The sequence below is a fragment of the Phalangium opilio genome, unplaced genomic scaffold (assembly GCF_054372755.1).
Source record: "Phalangium opilio isolate 3A_F unplaced genomic scaffold, DU_Popi_V2 ptg000329l_1, whole genome shotgun sequence".
Classification (NCBI taxonomy): Eukaryota; Metazoa; Arthropoda; class Arachnida; order Opiliones; family Phalangiidae; genus Phalangium; species Phalangium opilio.
Genome location: NW_028324226.1, coordinates 2,096,674 through 2,116,863, shown reverse-complemented (window position 1 = coordinate 2,116,863; position 20,190 = coordinate 2,096,674). Strand labels below are relative to the sequence as shown.

At 36.3% G+C, this 20,190-nt stretch overlaps 2 protein-coding genes across 6 annotated transcripts in view; one reads left to right on the top strand and one right to left on the bottom strand.

The window, feature by feature from the left end:
• The window catches only part of LOC149610233 (uncharacterized), a 366,116-nt gene that overhangs the window by 225,132 nt on the left and 120,794 nt on the right, over positions 1-20,190 (top strand). The gene's annotated exons all lie outside the window — the stretch shown is intronic.
• The window catches only part of LOC149610236 (uncharacterized), a 75,490-nt gene continuing 57,297 nt past the window's right edge, over positions 1,998-20,190 (bottom strand). For all 4 annotated transcript variants that reach the window (XM_089859138.1, XM_089859136.1, XM_089859137.1 and 1 more), the window contains one exon: positions 1,998-18,053. In XM_089859138.1, the coding sequence (XP_089715264.1) occupies positions 12,694-17,670 (4,977 nt within the window). In that variant the 5' untranslated portion in view covers positions 17,671-18,053 and the 3' untranslated portion in view covers positions 1,998-12,693. The remainder of the gene's footprint in view (positions 18,054-20,190) is intronic.

The following is a 20,190-nucleotide window of genomic DNA, read 5'->3' as shown; positions in this document are numbered from 1 at the left end:
AAATATTGTTATTGGTTACGTTACCGGTCTCTCTACTCTCTCTTTTTGACTGGACGATAAATATATATATAACATATATATATCTAGGGTTTTTTGGGGTTTTTGTGTTTGAAAAAAAAAATCGTTAAAAATCTCTAGACTGAGTGAGAAGTATGTAATCTAAAGTATTTGTTAGTTGTAGGCTAGTATTTATGGGAAGAAATCTTTTGAAATTATGAAATGTCTTAATTGTTTGGGAATATTCAATTACAGCAGGCTCATTGGTATTTTGAGAAAAAGCTGTAATTGGGTATTGTTAATTTAGAAGGGTGTTTCTTTTGAGAATTGAATTTGAGAAGAAATTGTTTAAAATTTCAAAGGGGGTTGGGTTTGTTTTGAAACGTGAGGTCATAGTTAAAGTCACGTGTTTCAAAATGAAAGTACAGTAAAAATTAAATAGTTTGAGAAATTTTGAGATCTAATTATTAAGTTCACGCGCATGTTTTTGAGAAAGTGTTAAATTTTTGATTTGTGATCAAATTGAGGTATTTTAGTGTAAAAGATAATATTGGGAAACGAAAATTGAGAGCGTGGGTGTTTTTATAAATCGAGAAAGTTGAATGTAAAATTGAGATGTAACATTTTTACATCACACAGAGCTCATTCTTCAAAAGAGCATCTTCGTATTATGAACTTCTTACGTGCGGTTTTGAGCTGACGTTTACTTCCATGCTATGCTACGCTATCCTATCCGCTTGCCGGATTTTTTTTTTTTTTTTTTTTAGCAACTAGATAAGGGATAGAGAGAGAGAGTGGAAAACCTAAATCGGAAATAGACGACTTTAGGGATAAAACTTCTTTTAGACACAACACACGCGGTTGGCTGCAACGTACCGTACAGTTTCGTTTTTCTCCCTTCCCGGTTAGTTTCCTCAAAATTTTTTGCGTCTGAGTGTGTACAGTATGTTCAGGTTTCGAACTAAATGTAGGCGCGAATACCCGATGCCCGTCCGTGATCCCGAGCTCTTTATCTGTACTGCATGGGGGTGGGGTGTATTTTTGTCTATGTTAGACTGGAAACTTTCTATTTATAATGCCAATGTTTTTTTTTCCGAGACGGGATGGGGTGTTTTTACTTTTAGTGGGTTTTTGTTTAAAAAAGGAGGATATTTTTTTTGCGTGTCTACGATTCTGTTTGGGGGTCGGAGAATGTGGGTTATTGCAGCGAGGGAGGTTCAAACGGTAATCCCAAAGGTACCCAAGATATCAGAGCTTTTCTCTTATAACTAGAGTCTAATTTTGATGAAGTTTTTTGGGGAATTTTCAAGCTAGATTTGTGGCACAAAATACAGATTTTTTAATATTATTATGTCAGTTTCGCGGAAAAATATCATGTAGTTTTAGCGGCAAAATATCATGTAGTTTTAGCGGCAAAATATCATGTAGTTTTAGCGGCAAAATATCATGTAGTTTTAGCGAAAAAATATCATGTAGTTTTAGCGCCAAAATATCATGTAGTTTCGCGCCAAAATATCATGTAGTTTTAGCGCCAAAATATCATCTAGTTTTAGCGCCAAAATATCATGTAGTTTTAGCGCCAAAATATCATGTAGTTTTAGCGCCAAAATATCATGTAGTTTTAGCGCCAAAATATCATGTAGTTTCGCGCCAAAATATCATGTAGTTTCGCGCCAAAATATCATGTAGTTTCGCGCCAAAATATCATGTAGTTTCGCGCCAAAATATTTTAAGTATCAGCAGCTAATCTTATTTCCCAATCAAAATAAGAGAAACTAATAGCGTGTGTTTCTGTTAGTCGTTTAAGACTGAGGCTTCTAATTTAGGAAGGTATTTTGCTATGGTATCAGCAGCTAGGTTGTTACCCTTAACAAAATTAATGTTGCGAAAGTCCCGTGTTGCTGGTTGTCTTCAGTTTTTTTAAAGATCTAAATAAATCATTAATTAAGAGAAAGATATTGAGGTTTAAGATATCAATATTTTAAAATAAAAACGAAGTGTTTTTTAATTCTTTGGAAAAAATGCATTTATTTTCTCGCTCTTTTTAAGTTTTTTGTTAAAAATATCTGTCACGGAGGGGTTTGATTTTAGGAAAAAATTATTCTATAAAATTAAACGCAATAATTAATGAAATAAAAATGAACAAAAGGGGGAGGAGCCAATCGATCCAACAACATAAAACTGAAATTATTTCATTTTTCTTAATTCATTCATGCAAAATATATATAATTACAAACACAATTCATGGAGAAAAAAATTAATTCAATAATATATATATTTATAAAATGAAAAACTGGCCTCGGCATATTTTTCAAATTCATAATTAATTAATTAATAATTAATTCCAAACAACAAAAAGTAATTTGGTGGTGGGATTTAATTCATATCTTTTTACAATAATATTTTATTTATAAAGAAAGAAGGTTCTTTTTTTTCAAAACTTTGGTTTAATTTTCTTTTATTAATTCATTGTAAAAAAATCAAAATCAGGGACTAGCTTCATGCTTTTGTATTTTTTTTTTTTTTTACTTTATCAAAAATGGGTTAACATTGAAAAAACAGAAGTACGTACAATCAATGAGGGATGAGGATTTTTAATATCAAAAAATCTTTTTTTTTTAATTTTGGTGTTTTTGATTTTGGTCATCAAAATAAGTAATACAAAATATATGCAAACATGGCCGGGATTAAAACAAATAAATTTATATTAAAAAATAAAGAGTGATGAGGTTTTTTTTGGGGATGGAGTTTTGGTTAAGGAGGTAAAGGAATGTTTATTTGTTTGTTTATTGTTATGTTTATTTATTTAAAAAATAGCAGCTTATTTAAATTTGTCTTTTGATTTGTTTCGTCTCACAACCGCTGTCATATTTCTCATTTAATTTTATATATAAAACATCATTAGATTTTATTTATTTATTTTTGATTTAAATTTTTTTGGTAAACTTGATTTGGGGTTTTGGTTTTTGATTTTGAATATATCAATTTTGGTTCGTTTGATTTTCTTTTGATAAAAGGGAGTTTAAAATTTTGAGTCGAGTTTAAAAATGGTTATATATTCGTGTAGAGTGTGAATTGAGTGACAAATTGACCCCCAAAAAATATTTAAAAGAAAGTCGAAATTGGACAAATAAAATAATATTTTTAAAATTTTTGACTTTTGAATAAATTTGAACTGAAACTATAACTAAATAATTTTAATCGTGTAATTAAATAATTCTGTATTATTTTTAAATATCAGCAGACGATCTAAGAAACAAACTAAGTTCGAATTAAAGATGCAACCTCATCGTTCTAAAACAAAATAATAAATAAAATTAGAGTCGAAATAGAAATGTCTTACGAATCAGTCGATTTTTAGCTTAATCAGACTCAATTTGAAGCTCAATTCAACCACTTTTATATGAATAAATAACCATAAAAAACCTTAATACGGTAACTTATATTATTAATAAAACCATAGTAAAACGTTATTTCTGTCGAAATTTCTGTACAAATTTGCGTAACGCTATATAGCGACCCACCAATAATTCATGCCAGACGAATCTAAATATGAGAGCAAATACTAAATGGCACAGAATAGAATAGAAAACTTAACGGTTATCCGTACCCTTAATTCTCAAGAACATATTGAAGCCACGTATATAAAAAAAACCGATGCAAAAAACCGTCAATAAATAATATATATATATATATATATATAAAATACACAAATACAGCTGTAGAATTCCATATTAAAAGCAGTTGGGCTGACGGGAGACTATGGTGATGGGAGCTTTAGAAATTTAACCATTATAACTTATTTCTTTTTGCAAAACTAGGGGGCAAAAAGAACAGAAAAAAAATGTAACTTGTAAACAACAGAGACAAAGAATCTGTCTTATCATTATTATTATTTTTTTTTGTATTCTTTTTATGTGACTAACAACATTGGGAACGCGTGTTTCATGTTTAATCCCCCCAACCCATTTGGACCCCGCAGCTACAAAAGGGACTGGTCACTGCCTGGACTAGTTAACTCTTTGTACGGGCCGTGTTTTTATGCATTTAATGTAAAAGGTCTTAGCGTGGCATGGAGCATGTTTGTGGTGAACCCCTCGATTAGAAAAAAAAATGCAAAAAACATATATATAAATAAGATTGAAAATGTGGAAAAGTGCAGTACACAAGGTCTACGTGGTAGGGTAAATTTTTACTAGAAATGAAGTAGAAAAGGCTTTTGTCCAGCCTCAAATGAGCGAAGCCAAAAATGGGGTTCGAGACCCCTTGGACCTACTCTCTCTACTTCCCCCTCCCCATTCTTGCCCTCGCAATAAACGCCAAATGAAGCGTGGCTGTTCGCAGATGTCTCCGCGCTGACTCATTCTACTCATGCGAACCGGGAAAGCACCCTCACTTACGGGACCCTTTTCTGCATCTATAAAATATAAGCAACCCCCTCTATAGGTGCCCGTTGTTTTCAACTTTATCCTGTTTGTTGTTATTTGCTTGAAACTTTCTAGCTAGCTAGCTTTGGTCAGCTTGGACCCCCAACCCAAAAAAAAAGCTGTTTTTTAAAAAACAGAATATCCTTAAAGCGTTCGTTAGGCCTGAAGAAGTTAGGAGGTAATGGAAACAGCGCCTAAGCCTTGGTATGAAATTTTGCAAATGGCGGATCGGGGGTCATACTGTATGGGTGCATGTAGCGTAAACTAATGTTTGGGTAGAGTGGCTCTATTGGATGTTCGGAAGTCGCCCTCTCATCAGCTGTTAATGATGCAGAAGGGAATTTTCAGACTGTTTTTCCCCGATCTCAAAAGTTTCATGGTAGTAACAGTTGAATAACTTTACAGTTATACTCATTGAGCAACAAAATCAATATTAGAGAAGGTTTTTGAAATGGTATGATAGTCCAAGCCCCCAGTGTTTTATATTTCGGTGGTATAAAATTGCGAAGCACGAAAGTTGAAAACAAAGACCTAAGCCTTATTAATTACCTTAACTATTACTTTTAATTGGAATAAGGTTTTATTATTTTAATATAGTTAGGTTAGACGTGCCATGCATATAATAATTAAGCTGAATATATAATATTAACGTTCAATCCTTTAACTAAAAGGAAAATTTTAACTATACTCTTAATTGGAAGGTATACTATTTTAGTATAGTTAGGTTAAACGTGCCATGCATATAATAATTAAGACTTTTTACCCTTTAACTAAAAGGACAATTTTAAACAAGGATATATTAACCACAATTAACTAGCTTAAATAATATAAATAAAAAGTATGATCAGTTGTCGAATTATTATTTAACCGGGCAAATAAAAGGTTATTAACATTTTTAGTTTAAATATACGTGCCAGATAGATAAAAAAACTGTAAAAGTAAGGAAAGAAATTAATATTTATATTAAACAAAGTGTATACGTATATACAGCTGCTTTGAGATTAACTATTAAAACTATATTAATATATATATTAAAAATATAATTCCCAATATTGGTTAGTACATATTTATCTATATAATTCTCAAGTTTTGCGCTATTATTAAAAGAAAAAATAAATAATATAATTAACAGAACGTGATGTGAAAAAAGGAACCCAAAACTCTGTTTAAACTGACTGAAATTCAACGCTAGGGGAACGCAATTTCCTGTGACGTATTAGAGCTATTCCAGCCATTATTAACAAAGTTGCGAATACACCTTTCAATTTTAACTCTATACAATATAATTAAAATGAATTACAACTTATAAAACTGAATATTAATAAACTTCTCTCCCTCTCCCTTATTTTTATTTTGTCGCCATCTATGATGTCGAAAAAATATTACGGAGACATAAAAGACATAAAAACGGAAGATTAGCTCCGCCTTCGTCGTCAGCTCCGCCTTCGTCGTCGTCTCGCCTTCGCTCTCTTTAAACTACTCCAGAGCAATGAGATAGAATATATATATGAAACCTAGAGTCACAACGTGAGATCTCGAGATCGACGTTTCGCAATACACCTTTTATCGAGCATGAATCTTTATCAAATACGGGTGGCGCCACCCTAAGAACTTTTTTATTAACGTCTGCTGCTATAATCTGTGTAACAAGCTGTCAAGATAGTTTTTAAACGTGTTAAATAAAATACGCATACGCGAGTATTTGAATTGTAACTCTATCTATCTCATAGAGATCTAACTCATTGCTCCAGAGCCGCATTGTAGCCGTAACAGGCTGAGAAATAAGGATTTTTTTTGCTGAGCGCGTGATCGAGTTGGCTTCGTTTGATTTTTGCACATAACGACTTCTAAAGCCTTCCGTTAACGGTAATCAAACTTAATTTTCAGTGATTTAAACTATTTTTCGTGTTATCGCCGTCTTTTGGTTTTATCTACTGGCAGCGTTTTGCCATAGGTCTTGGAAAAGCTCGTATTGTTTGTTCCTCGGGACTCATGACGGGGCTTTTCTATAACTGTGTTTGAGACCTTACTAAAAATACCTCCACTATCATGTTTTCGCTGTTATTCTTTGAATTTCGGTAATTAAACGTGCGGACTCGACATTTTTTGTTGCTCACTGCATTCCGCTAACGGTGTTTAATTTTTTAATTCGGTTTCATCGTTATTTGGCTCATTTTCGCCGAAAGTGACGCTGTAACGCCGACGTGGATATTGCCTAGTCCTTGTCTCAGACCGTCCTAAAAAGTTTAAAATTCATTATGCCGTCTGCTAAACACTATGATCTCATTTAAATTGTGCGGAAACGTGTTTTAAACTAATATGGGTCATTCCAAGGACACGTGTCTTTTGTGTGACCTCTTTATGTTCGGCTCCCTGTCATTGTAGCCGTAACAGGCTGAGAAATAAGGATTTTTTGGGGTTTGTTGTATCTCGGCTTTTGTTGAGGAGATATTCTTTATACGATTTCAATATTAATTAGCAATGTTACTGTATATAAGTAAGGCATTAATTATACAGTGCCTAAATATAGTTTTTGTAATAATTATCCTTTGCTATTAAATCAATATGGAGTTCATTATACATTGCTAAAATACATTAGAAAGCGCGACAAAATTGTAAGGGTTTACTTGTAACCTCTTGTTTTATGTCTATTCAAGGCAAAGCAGTATTAAATATAGCTGGCATGGCACGCGTGAAACCAAAGTGAAACGGAAGGTTTTAGGGGGTTTAGATTAAAGGTAGAATGAAAAGGAAAGTCGAGTGAATTATATAAGACCAATCTGAATAGTGAAACGTCTATGAAATATATACTTCTGAATGATTTTAGAATTCAATTTAGTTTATAAGATTTCATGGGGAATTTGAAAAAAGCACCTTCGACCAATCACGTAACGAATTGAAGTTTTGTTAACGAAATTCACGTGGCACGCTCCATGTCGAATCAAAACTTAGCTTGAGATTGGACAAAAAATGCGCGCGATGTGGCGCGAGATACAGAGCGCGTGCCACGTGAATTTTATTAATAAAAAGCACATGGCGTTACACGATTGGTTGGAGGTGCTTATTTCAAATTATCTATGATATCTTAAAACTAACTTGAATTTTAAAATCATTCGGAGGTATTTTCTGGATGTTTCAGTATGGAACTTAAATTAAAAATCAGTTGATTTCTCCTTTTTACCCTCCCTTTAAGGGAGTATTATACTTTTTTTTATTATTTAAAATATATGGAATAGCGTGATCACGAGACTCACGCGATTGCGAGCGAGTGACTTAAGCGATAGAAAGAGGAGGGAGGTGGGGGTGATTGCGTAGCTATAACCTTAATAAAACTTAATTGCAAAAAGTTTTTTCGTGTAAAAAAAACGAAGGAAAAGTTCAATTAGAAAAATTGTATGAAAGAGGTGAGCTGTTTTACTAAGTTACACTGTACCCAATGTAATATAATCCATCACAATTATTTCCCTTCTTTTCTGTTCTTTGATACATATATTATACTATTTTTTATTAGCCCCCCCCCCCCCTAGCAAAAAAATGGAATTAAGTTAATACCTTTTTTGTGAGCGTACGTGGTGTGGTGGTGAAGGGTTTTTTACATTTTAAGCTATGAGGTCATTTTTTTTTTTGGTCATTCGCAATTGCTCCAATGGGGGACCGCGTTACCTGTACTTGTCCCTGATTGGTTGGTTTAGAAGGAATTGTACAGAATTTTCCGACAGAAATTAGCTTAATTTTGGTCTTAATTAAAAGTAAGAGTTTGTGAATTGTTTTAGAAGGTAAAATTTTTTTGGTATTGGTTTAAAAAATATCGTGTCTGTCTTAGCCAATCATAGTTGATTAAAATTTTAATTATTGGAGGGTCTAATTGGTTTTTAAAAAAATGTGTTAAACTAATATTTGAAATTAATCGCGAATTCCAAAAATTTAATGGTGGATTCTGATTTTATTTTTTAATTGAAATAATTGATAATAAAAATGATATTTGACTTTTTTGAAATAATTTAAACCAATACCGTTAAATTATAAGGTAAACTAAAAATAAAACTGCGATCTACAGAAATTCTTTATCGATTAAAAATCGGCCCTTAATAATATCATAATTTAGTGGCAGTGATGCGAATTGAATTGTTCTTTTTTTACTTCAATCTGGACTAAAGGGGTTAAAAACGCAAACCGGGGAATTTTTTGTAGTTTAAAATTAAACGGGGGTCAAGTTTATTATATAGGTTCTATTTAAAATAGATCAACCTATATAATACTTAAATAAATTGGGATGGAATTGTTGCTATATATAAAATTGTTTTTTAAATGTTCATTTATATCAGACTTCCAACGATTTTGTTTTTTTTATGTTTTGAGGTAGTATCTTTTTCTTTTGTACAACTGTTTAATCTAAACGCATTTTTTCTTCTTAATTTAATTTTTTTTACTCTAAGCAATGATTTAATAATTCTTTTAATTGATTTATATTAAAGTCCCCCTTAAAAAGAGTTAAGTTTCCGATTTAGTTTAATTTTTCCCAAGTCAAAAACAAATCCGTTCTCGACCTACTACTTGATTTTTTATAATAAAATTCTGAAATACCCGTTTTGACAAGCAGTATACGTCAGAGTGCGGAGTTTTTGCTTGGAAATATTTTGTGGGTTATTTTTTTTTAAACCTTAACGTTAATAACGGTTAAAAAATTAAACAAATTACGATTATAATTAAAAAGAGAAGAAATAAAAAAACAGACATACAAATACGTCACACCAGCACAATTACTGTGATTCCTAATTTTCAATGTTTTTAAATATATCCAAATTAATTTATAACTTTTTAATTTTGGATATATTTCTCTTTTTTAGTTAATTTTGATTTTAGTTTAATATTTTTCCGTGGTCCCTCAGGGTGGGTGCTAAAAATTTCTTTAACCTTTTTTTTCTTAAATACAAAACACAAAATAATAATAATTATAATACCGCGATATTTTTTTTAAATTAAAATTGAATTATTTTTTACAAAGGATTGAAGGCCATGTTTTTGGAAATTATAGATTTCGTTAGATATATTTTTTTTTTAATTTGGAAAAAATGAAACCTTAATTTTAAATTATTTCAAAATATTAATTTAAATAAGATATTTAATATAATTTAGTGGTGGAAATTTTCAGAGCTGATCGAGGTGTAATATTCAGGGGTTTTTTAGCATATTTTTTAACAGATTAAAGAAAGAAATTTAAATATTATAATTTAATTTTAGAAAGACTTTGACGTTCTTGATCTTAATTTAAGTATTTGATTCCAAATTCAAATATATTTTAATCAAAAACCGTAATTTCCTTGGAAAAACATGCCTTTAAGGGAAATGTGAGCAAATTGTAGTTTAAGGTGGTATTTGGGGGGGGGGGGTGAAAAACTAAGGAATTTTAATCAAATTAAATTAAAGCCCGTTTCCAAAATAAAATAAAATGTTTAATTTAATGGGGATTTTTTTTCTGATAAAATTCAGCGCGTAATATACGCTTATTTTTGGTTTGAAGCGAAAAAAATTGTAATAATAAAATAAAAACACTGACTAGAAAAAAATTGAAAATATATTTACGTAAATATGTTTTTTTTATAAACCAAATGTACCATATATTTTTGCAATTTTTTTAACCGAATTTCCGGATTGCAAAAATAATTGGTATTGGTGTGAAAAAAAAATTTATACTCGTATATTGCACGCTGGAAATTTTTTTGCGCTTTTTTTTACTAATTAAAATTGCGTGGGTATAAGGGGGATGAATTAAAATATGATTAAACTTGTATGTTAAGTTTAATCAATTATCTGAGGATGGATGAAATAATATTTTTACAAAATAAATAGGCTCAATAAACTACTTTCAAATTAAATTGTCTCTTTAAGACCATAGTTAAAAATAAATTAAAAGAAATGAGGTAAAAACTGATGGAATAATTCCTACTACTATTTTTATGGGAATGGTGGGTTTCTTACTAACTTGAGTTTATATGTATATATATGTATATAATCATAGGTGTAATACTACTGTTTTTAAGGGGGGGGGGAAATTGGGAGGAATTTAAAAACTAAAATAAATTAAATAGAAATTGGTTGTTTTTAGAACTAATCACACCCTGATTTAGTTTGTTATTTTCGGGATAACTAAATTTTATTACACCAAGTTAATTAACTCCCTCGTTTTAATTAACAATAAATCGGTATAAAATTTTGTATAATATAAAAAATCACCTGTTTCACATTTACACCGATTTAATTTTAAAAAAATTGGATGGAGGAAATTAACTTGGTTATTTTTATTATTATTATTTAATTTAAATTTTTGAAACGCGGGTAGGTAATTGTTTACCACCTTTAAGCTAAAAATATTTAAAACAATCATGCAAATGATATCAATCAAGATGACGTATATATAGATATATATATAAACATGCCTCAAAATTCTCTCACCCAATTTAATGTTGACTTTTCTATAAGGTTTGATTTCTATAAAATATTTTGGTCAATTTTTTTTTTGGTTACCCGTTGATGGATTCGAACGTTGCAAAATTTTATCTTCCGGTGATTATTTGAGGTAAACGGAAAATTGTCGCTTTTGAAAAAGTTGAAAAATTTCTTTTTTTAAGGAGTTTTAACCCTGAGATGATTGGTTGTTTTTTTTTGGTATTGTTTTTAAGTGTAGTAGGACCACAGAAAGTTATCAAAAGTCATTTACCGCCAATATTTCTTCTTTTTGGTAGTGCCGAATGCGCGCACAGACACACACGCAATAACTATAAACTTATTTTCGGAAGAAATAGTAAAAAAAAAAAAAAAAGAAAAACCAAAAATTTTTTTTTTTAGTTTAACTGATGAATACTTTTTTTTAAGCAGTTAAATCTTTTTTCTTTTTGGTTTAAGTTCACATATTTTTTCCACATAAATGTTTTAGTGATGTTTTACGTCTTATGTCATGGAATCACATAATTTTTCTCACAATCCCGGATGAGGCGAAAAAACTATTCAATTTAACAATTAAAAGATTTCTTTACCATAATTTTGAAAAAAAAAAAAAATATAGCTAAGAAAAATTATAAAAAATTTACAATTTTAAAGGGAAATAGGTGTGTATAAATGGATGAACTAAAAAAGAAATTAAACTAAGCCCTAATATATTAATTAATTAAATTTATATTTTGATATTTTGTCAAAAAGGGGGACCTGAAATTATAATTTTTTTATTTTTTTTTATATTTCTTCATTTACTAATTAATATTTAAAATTATAATAATTTTAAAAACGTTTCGGCTTCAAATTAACGAACAGCAAAAACGTTCAACCAGTGAAGTGTTTTTGATTTGGCTCATATTTGTTTTGTTATTTTTTGTTTATCCATATAATAGAGGGGGAGGGAAGGGAGTGGGGGAAAAGGGAATATTTAAATTTATGTTTTTAAATATATAAATGGGGTTTATTCTTAAATTCCTTAATAATTTGTGGATGGGGATTATTTTAAAAAGGAAATGGGTTATTTATATTTTTAAATTTTTGGGGGTTAAAGGAGGGGATGGGAGGGGGGTTAAGCTTAGTACATTTTGATTTTGGAGCTTCACTTTAAAACTTAACGGATACTTTTGTCTCTTTCTTTTCATCATCTCTCTTTTGTTTTTTGATTTAATTAAACGGAAAACGATTAATTTTTTATCATTAATAATCTTGGTTAAAATATGAAGGTTTTTTTGAAGGGGGTTTAATTTTCTCTTTCAATTTGAGGAAAACAGTTTCATCGTCGTTTCGTTTCCAGTTATTTTCATCCGTTTTTTTTTTCATTCCAATATCATATTTATTTATATTTATATATAATTGGGAGGAATGATTTTTAATTTAAGTAAAATATTTATAATATCTTCGTTTTCTTCTTTCTTTTTCCCAATTTTTTTCTTTTCCTCTCATTCGTTCTCATTTTTCCGTTTTTTTAAAATCAAAAAGCAGACGACGCACTCGCGTTTAATCTTTTTTTTTCCGGAAGAAAATGCAGGTGGTATTTGAAGAGAAACGATTATTTTTTTAATTTAAGAGAGGAGGGTTGAAAGGGGAAAATTAGTAGAGAAAGACGACGGAATTTTTCGTATTCCACGCGGGTTGCAAACGGATTTAAATCTGCTGGATCAACTTTATATTTTTTTTTATTTACTCATAATCTTATATTTTCTCTGGTTGTTTTACGGCTCCGCTTGCCGGAAGTTTATCTGTTTGTTTGTCCGATCGAGTTGCTCGGTTGACGCGTTCACGCGGGTGTTAAGGTGAAGGCGACCGTCATCGGTTGCGAGATTTTCTGGCACACGGGTAAATAGACTAGCGACGGAACAAAGGTGTCTCTTTTGGCGGGACCGGGGTCGCCTTCCGACGACGGTTGGGCGATCAGGAACGGTTGCATGATAAAAGAGCCCGCGGTGGGAGGATTCTGGGGCATGGCGTACGTCATGGGAAGCTGGGGCGTAGTGGATGGCGTCCTGGCCAGTGGCCCCTGCAAGGAGGAGGAGGTGGGAGGCGAAGGTGACCGTCTCGAGTCGCCGCCTTCCGGAAGCGGGCAACTTTTGGAAAGATCTTGAACGGCGTTGTTTAGGAATAGCGGTTGTTCGGAGAACGGTCTGAGCGACATGTCTTCGGGTTCTTCCTCCTCCTCTTCTTCGTCTTCCAGGCGTTCCGTGACGCCGGTACCGCTTAATCGGCGTCGCTCCTCCCGAAAACCGGGCTCTATCAAGGCGTCCGGGTGCTGCTTGCTGATATGTATCTTGAGGATATTCCAGGAACGCGTGAAGAAGCTGCAGAGGCGGCATCGGTACGGTCGGACGTTTTTGGGCTGCGAGCCGCCGCCGAGCGAACCTCCCTTTCGGTGGACAGCGTGAATGTGCGCCAAGCAAAGTTCCCTGGTTCGGAATTTCTTGTTGCACTTGCTACACCTGTATCTCTTCATCTTCAAAGGGCGCTGGTGTAGCTGGAATAGTTTGCCATCTCCGTTCCGTTCGCTCTTTTCGCCCAATTCGCCGGATTCGGAGCGCGACGCGTGCAAGGATGCCCGAGAACCGTCGCGGAGAGCGGCGCGATGCCCGAGCATGTGGCGTTGCAAAGAATGGTTGTACCGGTAGCCCCGATGGCATATTCGACAAACGAAACGTTTCTCGCCTTCTACGTTGATACCCGTGTGTCTTTTCTCGTGCGCGTACAAGTTCGATAACCAGCGCGTCGAATAGACGCAGTAAGAGCAGTGGTAAATGCGAGTGCTTCCTCCCCCGGGTCTCTTGATAATTTTGACTTGGTGAGGGAACGGGGGCATCAAATGTCCGGAAGGAGCGGCGCCCGGGGAGGGACAACCGTTCACCGTCGTCTTCTGCTGCTGATCGCGAACCACTAGACTGAGGGGATCCGACGTGTTTTTTATCCCTGAGTTATTCAGGATCCCCAATTCTTCCGTCGAAATTCGGTGGTCTTTGATCAGGTGGAGCTGCAGCGAAGATTTATCGCCGAAGGTGCTGGCGCAAATGATGCAAATGAGACTCGTTTCTTGCAAGCTATCTAGATGGGCGAAGAGGTTATCTTTGAGCACGTCGCCGTGGTCGTTTAACATATGAGACTTAAGCCATTTGATACTCTTGAAGCGTCGATCGCAGAGCGGGCATACTTCCGTGTAATGGCTATAGTATCGGTTGGTGGAATCTGGTACTTCTCCCGGTAGTAAACTCGGCTCTTTTTCGACGGACGAGCTGACCAGAGTGGGGGCGTCTCGCAAAGGAGAGGGGTCTTCGCTGATTCCGTGCGTGTTTTGTTTGTGAACCTTCAAGAAATATTTGCTGCAAAGCTCTTTTTGGCAGATATCACACGTGACCCCTCCGATTGTTCCGATGGAGCCGATTGCCGACGTTTTGGTCGGCTCGCCCGGTTGCGATTCCAGGTTTATGCCATGCATCTTCAACATGTGAGTCTTCATGAAGTATTTGTTGCACAGTTCTTTGTTGCAAATATTGCAGTAATTTCGACCAGTGACGTTTCGCTCGCGATCTCTTTTACTTTCGGCCGAAGAGGTCGTGTCAGCGGAGGGAGAAAGCGGCGGTAAAGGTATCGAGGACTCGGAAGCCTGAGGGGTGCCCATTGGAGGCGGAGGTAGTGGTAAAGGCGGAGGTAGAATAGCCAACGGTTTCGATTTGACACCATTCTCTGGTACAATTGGTACTAGAGACATGGTGGGTTTTCTGAGCGGAGGTAGAGGGTCCATCGGGGCCCCGTGGATGTTTTGTCTGTGTGTTTTCAAGAAATACTTGCTACAGAATTCTTTTTGGCAAATTTCGCAAAAGGCTTCCGAGTCGGGACTCGACGCCGTGGCGCTGGAAGATTTGGGTGGTTCTCCCGTCGTATCGGCTAGAGAGTAACAAACCGGAAGATGCTCTACCGAACCGGGCGCTCGACCGTCTTCCGTTGGCAATATTCCGTGTTCGTTCATCATATGCGCTCTCAAAAAGTATTTGTTGTCGAATTCTGCCATGCATATGGTGCATGGCGTCCTGCAGATGTTGTCGAAAGAAACCGAGGCGTTCAACTCCCTGATCATGCTTTGCAATTTCTGCAAGTCTTGGTTGGCCGAATCTTCCATTAAACTGTTTCGTTCTTGTTGAGTGGGAGTCGGAGCGTTGGACCTCCTAGGATCGAAATCTTTACAGTCTTTGCCCTCTAGACCGTTTCCCGCTCCTCCGCCTACTCCACCTTGTTGTTGTTGTTGTTGTAGTAGCGGCTGCTGTTGCGATTGTTGGTCTACCGGTGAACCGGGTTTCGATTTGTTTTCCTCTTTTATGTACGGAATGTTGTGTGTATAAAACTTGTGCATTTTTAAGAGGTAGGGGCTGGAAAATGGTCGGTTGCAAACATCACAGTTAATCTCTCCGCCGGTGGGATTCGTTAGAGCGCCGCTGGACATTTGATCCAACTCGTTTTGTAGTCTCCACTGAGATTCGGGCCCCAATTCGTCTAGGCTTTTGAGGGAAGAATTGGATTCTTCCATTTTCTCTCCAGAAACGGAACCGCTATTGGACTTATTGGACGCCTCAGGGGTTCCTATGCCGTGTTTATTTGCTTTGTGAGTCCTGAGAAAGTACTTGTTGCAGAATTCTTTGCAGCAAATGTCGCAAAACGCGTCAGCGTTGATGACCCCCATTTCTCTCAATTTCTCGGGTGTGAATGCCGAGAGTGATCCCTCCGAACCGACTGAGACCGCTGGTTGAGAGATTGAGGAGGAGCTGACGCGATTTTCCATCGACGAGGTAGTTACCAGCGAAGGTAGAGAATTCGCCAACGACGTGAAGGGCACTAGCATTCCGCTTTCAGACACCGAGACCCCGTGGGCCAGAATCTTGTGATTTTGAAGACTGAACGAGTTGGGAAATTCAATTTTGCAGACGTCGCACGCCATCGACTGATCTTGGAATAACGAGGTAGGAACAGAGTCGACGCTGTGCTGCGAGACCGACGGGTGGTGGTGTTGCGACGTGGCCGGGGTCACCGGCGAAGGTGATCCGCTTTTGCGGTCGGCGCTAACCGTAACCGTTACGTTCGACGAACCGGGACTGGCCGATGTCGAGAAGAGGGCCGAAGCCATGGACGTCGTGTTCGGGGTACTGGTCGGCGAAGTTGACGAGTTCTGACTAGGTTCGCCGATTCCGTGAATCTTGTATTTGTGCTTTTTCAGAAAGTACTTGTTGCAAAATTCTTTTTGGCATATCTCGCAATAGGACTCCAAGTTCAGCACCCCTTGCCGAGGAATGACGGCCATATCGGCCGAAGAGGTGGGCGGCGGCCCTAGGAGGGCGGGAGGCATGGGCACGTTGCTGCCCAGACTGGCGCCGAAAAAGGCACCGGCGTACGGGCTGCTGACTAGCGAATCTACCGAATAGATCCCGTGTTTATTCGCCTTGTGGGTCTTGAGGAAATACTTGTTGCAAAACTCTTTGTTGCAGAGCTCGCAATAAGCTTCGGGGTTGAAGATTCGGACTCCGCTCTGCGTTGGGCCGCCGGGACCGCCCGACATAGAGCCGCCGTTCGAAATTGGCGGAGTCTGACCCTGAGACATGACTGGGAATAGGAAGGGCGCCATTGGGCCGGAGAACATGCTCAGCGGAAGCGGTAGCCCCGCTGGTGACTTAGAATCGACGCTTGACCCGGAACAGGCGCCGCCCGATTGCGTATAAGGAATCAACGAGGAGAGATTAGGAAATTGGAAAGCGTGTGCCGCCTGTTTAAAGTCTTTATGGTCCAGGATCGAGCCGTCCGCGCCCAACTGACCGGGGAATAAGGGAACGGAATTGCTGCCGGTCGATGTCGTGGGAGGCGCTTTTTTCTCGCGTTCCATCAAGGATTGTTGCATCATGGATGCCGCCGCCGTCGCCACCGACGACGACATCGACGAACTTTCTAAAGGTTTGGACAGAGAAAAGTCTCGAGGCGATTCGTTACTATTGTCATCCCTGCCGTCTAATGAGGTAGATTTGGTGTGAGAATGTTGCTGTTGTTGTTGCTGCTGCTGCTGCTGTTGTTGTTGCTGATGTAATAGTTGCTGTTCGAGTAGTTTTTTCACATGTTCTTCTTCCACGTGTAACCTTAGTCTATTTTCGCTTTGAAAGGCCCTATTACAATGGTGACATTGGAAGGCTGCCGGCGTCCTCTCCTCGTCCGTTTCTCCGTCGTTATTGTTCCGATTATTTATGTGGTGGTGGTGGTGGTGATGGTGGTGGTGGTGGTTGTTGTTGTTATTATTATTGTTATTATTGTTGTTGTTATTGTTCGCCACGACCGCGAGGTTCCGCGACTTTTTGCCCAAATTGAGCGCTTCTTCGACCACGGCCGACGAGATGACCGAACGCGTTCTCTCCGTCCCGAGGACGGACGTTACTTCTTCGGACTCTTCGAAATCGACCAAGGGCAAGGGAGGCGGGGGAGATGAGTAGGCCGGGCTCGTATGATATCTGACCGGGTTGCTCTGTTTCCGGCGTTTTTTAGCCGCCGTTGGCTCGCCGCCCGACCCGTGATGCCCGTCCATCCGGCTGCCGAAGATGGGCGTCATTCGCCCGTTCTTTTCGCTGCCCGTTCCATCTTCGTCGCCCGAATACATTTGGTTGTCGATAAGTGGCGAACTTTGACCACTGGCGTTACTATCGTTAGAGGGCAGAAAGTTCTCCATCACGCTATGCGCTCTTTCCGGAGTTACCGCTAAATTCATTTTTTTATCTCTTTTTTTTTGGTTTTCTTATTTAAAATTTTATAATTTTTCTTCTCCGAAACACTTAAATATTACCTTTTTATCTTTTTCAAATAACTAAGAATAAAAATGCGATACTTTTTCTCGTGGTGTGAAGATAATAATTTTTAATGAGTGGGTTTAGTATATATAATATTTACGTTTTTGTATTTTTTTTTGATTAATTTTGATTTTTGGGTTTTTTGTTTCGCTTCTTTGGTGCTTTTTTTATCTCAAATGTTCAAAAAAGGCCACAGGAGGGCGCCCCACTGTAACCACGACACCAAATACGCCAATGTCTTTTCGCGCTGCCACTCAACTCATTTTCGGTTTCGTTTCTTTGCTTCTGGAGGAGTGAGTGTGGCCTGAAATGAAACAAAAACAATCACATTTTGAGACGCAGTATCGAAAAAAACAACTTAGAAATACACAAGAGCAGAAGGGGATAATAGAAGAAGTATTATACTCTGTATCCTCTTAATACTTTAGTTATGTAACATGATTCTTCCCCGGGCTCATCCTATTTGTTTACAGTTCTCCCGCTCATCAAACTTGAAATGAGCATTGCACCGTGGGGTAAATTCTGTAACTGTTTGATACTAAATCCTCAGCAATCAAGTAGGCACACACCTTGATTGTCTTGACGTGTGACAAAAATCCACAAGCGCACCTTGCCTAATACTTAAGCACTTATAGGGTAATGACGAGGGAACTATTTATCGCGTAAGTGATTCAGTTTAGTAAAACAGCTCCAAATGTTATGATGCTGGGAAGAATCATGTTACAATTACCCCTCTTTGTGGTATGTACACTTCTCTCGAAGAGAAGTATTATATACTTCTGATAAAAGTTATAAAAGAAGAAAACAAAGTTGTTCGAATACCTCCTCTTCGCGAAAAAAAGCAACAACTTTAAATAAAGAATTTGAATCGCAATTTACACTTCATATCATATAACAATCATCGCATGCGATAGCTAAGCTGTCGAACTAATAAAAAATTAACATTTATGCAACGGTATAAATTCTCTACTTTGGTACTGGTATCTCCAACAAAAACCCCTCGTGCCAAACGTAAAATCTATAGCTTTTTATACCAGTACAGTTTCCGTTATCTAGTATTTAGAATTGTGGAGCGAATTTATAAAATAGTCACACAAATACTGTGAACTGCAAGCTGCTTTGACAAAATAAAATTATAAACGCGACCTTGCTATATATACGAAGTTATCAACCTTACTACGTGACAAATATTGCCGTTCAATATCCGATAATCTTAAACAACAAGGGTCAAGAAACGAGTGTCTATTATTGGAAGGTCTACAGTAAAAACAAATAGTTAAATATTATTGTAATGATTTAGTACATTCGTGATTTTACCTCATTTTCTAATTTATTTATTTTTTTAAACCTAGATAAATTGCAAATAAGAATAGCGATCAATTAAAGTAGATGAATAAAGTAGGTTTTGCGGGTAACACATGCATTTTTAGGCATCTAGCGAATGTAATAGGTGATACTAGTACTGCGCCATGAGTTATGGAAAAAGTTCACAATATATTTTTCACCTATAGGATACTATACTAAAGCAAGAAACGATATCTAGTTTACAAGGGGGAAGGTTTAAATTCGCCACATTTCTAGCTTTATCTCCAGTCCAAAAGTAGGTCCGGAGTTAATCCCTGCCTCTAAATTACAACCAGCATATCATTGGTTCTTGAAAACTCACGTCAGCGCGACGCGAATGACGAAAATTACCTATTTTCCGACTGAGGAGAGGCAAAATAGCCCGGCCTCCTTTTATGTCCACCCTTGTATTTTGAAAGGGGGACTGGGACTATGGCGGGCGAATACTTAGGCATCTTATACCTTCTCCCTAATAAACTAGATATCGCTTCTTGACTAAACTAAACATATTGGAATATATATATCTTTATCCAATCAGCGATGGTGAAAAAAAAATAATATAATTTTAGATTTACCCTCCAGCTTCAAGGTCTAAAAATCGGAGATTATTCGATCATATTATTTTATAAATTCCAAAAGCGTACTGTTGTACATCAACCCATAAGTTGTCGGTTTTTCCTATATATATATTTTTTTTGGTACACCTGGATTTTACAGGGCGAAAAATGGTATTTTCTAACTCAAAAAGCGGGTGCATTTTTAAATATCCGATCGTTTTCGTTTAAAATAATTATTCGAAAATAAAAAAAAATGAGAGAGGAAGGTTTTTATAGCATGCACCGGAAATTCAAACCCTTATCAATGGAATTATAAATTTTAATATAGAATTATTTAATAATTTTTTCGGGATTTGGAACCGATGGTACCCGCTTCAATTCGTAATATATTCTATAACGGATCGAGAGTTATTTTTAAACTCAAAATGATTTATATTTATACACGCAACTAATTTGGTTAAAAGACAATGGGTTTTGAATTAGATGAAGCTGAATTTAGACCTAAGGGGGTCTATCTTCGGTTGATTTAGTGTGGTCCTT